This window comes from Perkinsus marinus (genome assembly GCF_000006405.1).
Source record: "Perkinsus marinus ATCC 50983 genomic scaffold scf_1104296939758, whole genome shotgun sequence".
NCBI lineage: Eukaryota > Perkinsozoa > Perkinsida > Perkinsidae > Perkinsus > Perkinsus marinus.
The window spans coordinates 143,402-150,279 of record NW_003213081.1 but is presented as its reverse complement, the minus strand read 5'-3'; the positions used below and the strand labels follow the sequence as shown (position 1 = coordinate 150,279).

General features: G+C 47.0%; 3 protein-coding genes across 3 annotated transcripts in view; 1 reads left to right on the top strand and 2 right to left on the bottom strand.

The window, feature by feature from the left end:
- Window positions 1–7: 7 nt before the first annotated feature.
- Pmar_PMAR029261 (chaperone binding protein, putative) lies at window positions 8–1,000 on the top strand (the record flags this gene model as incomplete). Its single annotated transcript, XM_002782355.1, has 8 exons — window positions 8–129; window positions 178–216; window positions 260–400; window positions 462–561; window positions 610–681; window positions 723–813; window positions 857–917; window positions 961–1,000. The coding sequence occupies 8 exons, from the start codon at window positions 8–10 to the stop codon at window positions 998–1,000; spliced, it is 666 nt and encodes a 221-aa protein (XP_002782401.1).
- A 3,522-nt stretch (window positions 1,001–4,522) lies between these two features.
- Pmar_PMAR029260 (centrin, putative) lies at window positions 4,523–5,489 on the bottom strand (the record flags this gene model as incomplete). Its single annotated transcript, XM_002782354.1, has 6 exons — window positions 4,523–4,799; window positions 4,847–4,943; window positions 4,996–5,089; window positions 5,135–5,210; window positions 5,255–5,323; window positions 5,370–5,489. The coding sequence occupies 6 exons, from the start codon at window positions 5,487–5,489 to the stop codon at window positions 4,710–4,712; spliced, it is 546 nt and encodes a 181-aa protein (XP_002782400.1). The 3' UTR covers window positions 4,523–4,709.
- Window positions 5,490–5,748: 259 nt separating this feature from the next.
- Window positions 5,749–6,878, bottom strand: part of Pmar_PMAR029259 (t-complex polypeptide 1, putative) — a gene marked incomplete at both ends in the record, with an annotated part of 1,370 nt that continues 240 nt past the window's right edge. The window contains 5 exons of the mRNA XM_002782353.1: window positions 5,749–5,850; window positions 5,904–6,059; window positions 6,112–6,219; window positions 6,264–6,446; window positions 6,496–6,834. Coding sequence (XP_002782399.1) covers window positions 5,749–5,850; window positions 5,904–6,059; window positions 6,112–6,219; window positions 6,264–6,446; window positions 6,496–6,834 — 888 coding nt within the window. The remainder of the gene's footprint in view (window positions 5,851–5,903; window positions 6,060–6,111; window positions 6,220–6,263; window positions 6,447–6,495; window positions 6,835–6,878) is intronic.

Genomic DNA, 6,878 nt, shown 5'->3' with positions numbered 1-6,878 from the left:
TTGTGCCATGACAACAATTAATCCGTCTAAGCTGGATTGGTATCAGACAGCTGATACCGTTACAATAACTATCAAGCTAAAAGGGGTTGATCCAAGTACTGGTGTAGATGTTGCGGAATTTAGTGAGAGGTAGTGAGAGCCACCAGAGGCAGAGAAGTTAATTCCCTTTTTATACAGGTCAGTGAGGGTAGGCATCAATCATGAGAATAAAGGGAGGTAATGCACGATATGTAGCAGCTATGACGTAGTAACTCTTCAGTATTGAACACTACCTACTACAGTTGGACCTATGGGGCTCCATAAAGGGTGATAAGGCAACATACGAGGTAACACCATATAAGGTGGTGTTATATCTACCTAAAGATGACCAACAACAACAATGGTATTATGACCACTGTGGGTGCCATCTTCAACACTCACTAACCCAGGCCTTCCCTTCAATATGATAAGGGCTCTAACAGTCCTCGTATAGTGTCGACTACTTCGTCATCATCATCAACAACAACAGTGCCTGCTCCTAAGGCGGATAGCACTAGTAGTAGCTATCCCTCCTCATCTAAAGTAGTACTCACTAACAGCTGTTAGCTACAGCTTAGTATGGTTGAGTAGGTGCATCGGGACTGGTCAGCTATAGACAAGATGTGTGAGGAGGAGCTCAAGGGGGAGAAGGAGAATGGCGATGTAGTGATTTAATCAGCAACTCTTCGATCCTTGGTCTATAGGCTGCATTGAATGCATTATTCCGTCAAATATACGCCGGTGCTGATGATAATACTAGACGGGCCATGGTGAAGAGCTTTCAGACGTCTGGAGGTGGGATGTGCTCGTCCCTCCTCCCCTTTACCCCTCCTACTAGGTACTGTACTGTCAACCAACTGGGATGAGGTTGGTAAGGCTGATTATGAAGGGAAGGACAGGTACTAGAGATGGACACGTATCCAATATGTATTCCATATTCAGACCGGATGCCCCGGATGGTCAAGAGTGGCGAAAGTGGTAGTAGCCTGATGACATCTCCTATACGGACTGATTAATATTTCATCTTCGTGTGTGCAAATTATTCTTCTGAGCCTCTTAAGCCTTTCGTTGTGCTCACAACTGGACGATGACTGTCAGTTTTCCAATAGTCGTTGGTGATGATGATAAATCACCAATCTTATCCAATGCGCCCCCTGCCACGGTTACGAACTCTACTGTTCATCACCCTACTCTGCTTCCAACTGTCCCAGGGTGTCTATGTGGATATCCGTCATCTTGATGATGAAGCTACTGCTGCTGTACCCAGTCCTACTTCAGAACATAAACGTCATGGATATCACAGGTCTGAGCTCATCGGTGCTTGGATAGTCATGACAGTAGTACCCCTAGCATGCATAGTCTTCTTCTGTGCTACAGCCCCTCGAGTTAGACAACGAGAGCTACTCTTCAAGTTGTTCCATAGAGATGGAGTGTACACTCAACCTTCGATGGTTGAGATGGAGGACTTGGAGGCTGGTCCTACTACACAGGGCCCCCCGAGGCAGAGTAGTTGGTGGGATAGGTTGTGGGGTCGGTCGAGGGCAGCAGCACAAGCCGGTACTGGTATGGCAGCGACGGTTATAGGGAAAGCCAAACCTGTGATAAAGACAGCAGCGAGGAAGATAGATCGGAGTAGAGTTGGTCGGCATCATAGAAAGCAGCGTCAACGTGGGTTTAGGCAACTCGATCATGCTCTGGATGATGATGACTATGTTAAATATAGTGTTTATGCTGATGAGGAGGATGAAGCCACTTTTGGTGGTTTGGACGGTCCATCCTCTCTATCATCTTGGTCATCATCCTCGTGGACTTCATCACCGAGCAACTCCCCTCGGGATGGATCACCACAATTATCATCATCGTCACCACCCACAGTGATTGTGGAGCCTCCGGCTATGGATCTTATTGGATATTATGATTATCAGGCGCAGGATGGGCAAATACATCAAGAATTCAGAGAGGAGGTCATACTCACCACAATAGAGGGTGTACAGGGAACAAGTGAGGAGGAGACCACAGTAAGGAGGGTATCTTTCCATGAAACTCCACCAATGGAGGAAGAGGAGGGTCCACAGATCACTGAGGTTACTGATGATAACAAAGACCCCTCCAATTGTGATACCACTACAATGACAGTGGAAGAGCCACCTGATGAGTCGCCAACGAGAGTGAAAGCATCGTCAGCATTTAGTGAGAGCAGTCGTAGAACTTCGGAGGTCATTTCGTCGGATGATGAAGGGAGGTACATGTCAGCTACCGAGAGTAATTGCTATCAGTCTTGCTCTGATGGATCGAGTTCTGATGATGAAGAAGAAGACGATGAGGAAGGGGTTGTCGATGCCGGGGATTCTTCATTCACTACTGAGACCAGTGATGTTATCACAGGAGGAGCTAGTAATAGCAGTAGTAATGATGATCATCATCATGGGACAACTGACCATGACACTTGAGTCTACCCTCTTACGTCGCTTAGTGTCTTATAATAGCTTATGTATACTTACTTATATTTTCTCTCATCAGTCTTGCTTGTTTCGTTATAGTATTGCTAGTCAGCAGTGGGTATACATTCACAACGACATGATGCCACGTTACTGCCCTCCTAGTGAGTACTTTAGTCATCCAAGTGAACATAAGCTGGAAGGGCTCAGCAATGATGGATCTCCACTCTTCCTATAGTCAGCACCCCACTAGAGGAAGCACTGCATTTCTCCTACTCTTATCAGTCCTGCAATCATGCACAACAACTTGACTATAGCGTCTCTCAAGGGGGAAGGTCATGAAGCATGCAGAGTAGCTTATGTTGCCGATGATGGACATCATGTCGTAGGGGTCGTAGGATGCTCATCCAGCTGGGTGCAATTACCGTCTTAGTATCTCCTAGAGTCGTCCCCATCCTCGATTCGCCTGGCTGGTAGTACAACACTAAAGGGTAGAGTGAGTAGTATAAGGTATGCCTCACTACAATAGCAGTAGTATGCCACCAGTAGTAGGTATCATACACTCCATCATGCTATCACAGTCCTAGTCGTCACATCAACACAGGGTCGGTGATGGTGCTACTAAAGGGCTAGTATCGGATGTCTAGGCGCATATGTCTACTCTCATGATCTTCGAGAAACTGTCATTCATCTCCCACATCCCCAGGTTGATAGGCTCAATAATGAGGTAGTACTACCCGCCCAGCTGCCTCCACCGTCATCAGGTGTACTTCACAGCATCTACAGTCGTTCCCGTCGTCAACGATGATCCCTTCCGGAACAATGATGAAAGTCACCTTATAATTGGGGTTAGTGATGGCTCGTGCATGGTCGGAGGTACTTATCCTCTTCCCGACTACCACCGCCCTCTATAGGTTGTCCGATTTAAAGCTGGTAGCCTAGGAGAGGCTCTTGCAGGGCTACAGCTAGTGCCCAGTGTTAGCACCCCAATAGGGGTATGTGCTATGTGCTCGATGGAGGTTGTAGACGCACAATACTCGACTATGTGCGTAGTTGGTTATACTGATGGATCCCTGCGTGCCTGGAGGCCTTCAACCTTCACACAGGTATCCTCACCTCAGATCACGGCAAGCTGATGCCTCTGTCAGGTGGCAGCCATCAGTCCCTGTAAGGACTCCGAAGCCCCGGTGATAAGGTGCCCGTCTTGGTGATCTCTCTCTCAACCGACATCGTGTCAGCTGTGAATCCCCTACCCCCAATTGCATAGTTGCTGCTTACAGTGATGGTAAACTTCGAGTATTCGATGCTGCAGTGGATTGGCAGTTGAGGGTAACCCTAATAGGGCAGTAACCAACTCTGCAGTAGCACACTTCAGTTTGAGATATCAGCGCATGGCCGACCAATCACGGGTATGGCTGTTGATAAGAGGAAGGTAGTGGTAGCAGGGACAGGAGGTCATTACCCTCCTGCCCTCAGCATCTAGTGGCGACAGTTTCTGAGGATACTGTCCTGAACCTTTGGAAGATTGATCATCAAGACGATGAGGAGAACTCCTTCGAGGTAGGAGCGCTTCAATATCAGTAAGTGGCCAACCCATATGATAAGATACCTCAGCTCATTGGCTCAAGGCAAGTCACTCCGAGGTTGTTGACAGGAGTATGCTTTAACGATGGATTCCTCTCTCCGACTGATGATGAAGGTCTATTGATCTTAGCATATGACTCTGATATGCTGTACTCGATGGTATAAATACATGTCACTGCCGTTATCACATTCCACCACTGTTGTTTCGTTGTTTGAGTTTTAACACGGGTAATAACGAGCATAACACAATGACGAATTCTTCCGGACTGATAAATGAACAATGTATTATATTGTAATGTACCCCGTTAATATATGGGATATGAACTCGGCTTTAACAGCGGATTGAGCGTCACCACGTTAATGATTTTGGTCATGATAACCGGTGTTCATCTCGGTTACTTACGAGGGATGGCGTGTGCAGTTTTAAAGGGTCTTGCTTATCAATATCTGTTCTTCCTACATTAACTCAACAAAGATGGGTTAACGAGACTGTTACTAATTCTTCTACCATCAAGGATATACAATAACCTCCTCATGGTGCTGAAATACCTCGAAGCTCATCATCATTCCGTGCACGTTAATCAGAGCATACGGGTGATGATGAGCAGACACGAATGATAATACAGTCTTTTGTAACACCATCTGGTCACGGTGGATATACTATTTGGATTAAAACAAATTAGTCTTCTTCATAATACGGAGGAACTCCTCTTCACTCACTTCTCCATCACCATCACGGTCTGCCTCATCTATCATCTCCTAACAAGGGGGTCCATCAACGAGCTTGGTGACGATCGAATCCTCACCTGTAGCTCCTCATCGGTCATCTTCTCTCCAAGCTCCTTAGCAACACGCTTCAAGTTCTTGAAGGTGATCTTGCCTGTCTCATCATCATCGAAGAGCCTAACAAGCGTTGACTATGATGATACTAGCCAACAACGAGATAGGAATAGACCTGAAGGCTTTGAGGATCTCGTCTTTAGGATCCCTATTCAGAATTTTAGTAGTCATCATCTTGAGGAACTCGTCGTACTCAATCTGTCCAGAACCTATGCACACCACATGAGCTCAAATCCAAACTAAATCTTGTTCACCATCAGTATCAACATCTGCTATCATCTTCTGAATTTCCTCCTTCTTAGGCTCGAAACCAAGAGCACGCATGGCGACCTGATACAGTGGATAGGACCAAGGTAGGACCGAGTCACCATTACCTTGAGCTCCTTGGCATCAATAGAACCAGATCCATCCGTATCGAAGAGGTCGAAAGCTTCCTTAATTTCCTAAACTCATCAAGTGGCATTCTCGTCGATGTCATATCCTCCTTACCTGTTTCTGTTCCTCAGTGAGGTCCTTGGGCTTCTTACCCTGAGTACTGGCACCGAATCTACGCATAGCCATATTATCAACAGCAGAGATTATTACTGCAAACCCGTGATACCACGCCATCCCGAACTTCTCCTAATTTGATTGTACACACAACACTAGTCAATACCGAGAATCTCATCGCAGACACTAACGTTCACTCCGGCGATGAGTGCACAATGATAATGGAAGAAATCGTCGAGGTGTTTGAGCTGAAATCTCCATAAGGAGTTCAACAGCTGTTGTTGCTGCTGCTGCCTACCTAACCCATTCGAGGATCCTGTGGAGGCTGCTCAGGGGCCTAACATGCACAGCATAAGAAGATGGGTTCGATCGAGGGTCGTCAACCTACAACTTTAACGAGATCATCGATCCTGAGAATGGTAATAGCAGCCTCTGTTGCGAATTTAATGGACTTCAGCTTGGATACCATCGGCTCGAGTATCTGATAGCAACATGATCCTTCCCATAGGGAATAACCAGAGAGGTCCATCTTACTCCCTGCGACACTGCATCAGTGACCTCTCCTTTACTGAGATCGAGACCGGCCGTCGCGTTACCACGAGTATGAGCAACACGTAGTTCAGCGACAAGGGCAGGTACATCAGGAAGGGCGGCGTTGAGGGCCAAGGTCTTGGGGATAATCATCAATCCCTAACGAGGACAGGTTCTAATACCATCATCACTCGTGTGGAGGCAACATCACCTCAGCGAAAGCTAGAATGGCCATCTGTTCCCTTCCACGATGGGAGGTAGCGAACTCCTCAAGATGGAGTGATAGAGCAGCCTCAACGCACCCACCACCTCCGACAACCTGAAGAGATACCATTAGTACGGGTATTCATGAAGGCTACCTACACTCCCGGACTCCAACGCTCGGGATGTGGCACAGAGAGCATCATGAACGCTCCGCTCCGCCTCATCCAAGACAAAATCGGAGGCTCCTCTGAGGAGGAGGGTTGAACTCTTGCCCTGATACTGACTATCGCCGTTATTGGTTATGAAGACAAAGTCGTTGTCTCCAACACGTTCCTCATGGACCTGATCGTAGCTTGCTATCATCGAGTGCTGCGCACCAGAGTCGTATTACGAGATCAGCTTTGCCAATAGCAGAATCATCAATACCTTCCTCATCCCATTGCTCAGTAGCTGTGAGTGTGAGGAGGGGCTTAGCTCCAGTGGCCTGAGATAATTGATCGAAAGCTCCCACTGGAGTATAGTGTACCTTGGAAATCCTCTTCATGTCCTTCTTAGGGACTCTTCTGATACCCATAACTTTACGGTCGATGAGATACTTCATAGAGAAATCATCAAGACCACCACTGGTGAGGATGACATTAACACCCTTAGCAAGGATCTTCTCAATACGCTCCTTGGTAATGTCCATCTCCTTCTGACGGACCTTCTCGAGTTCAGCAGGATCGGTTATCTAATGACCATCAACACTCATCATCATGTCATCCACAGTAACAG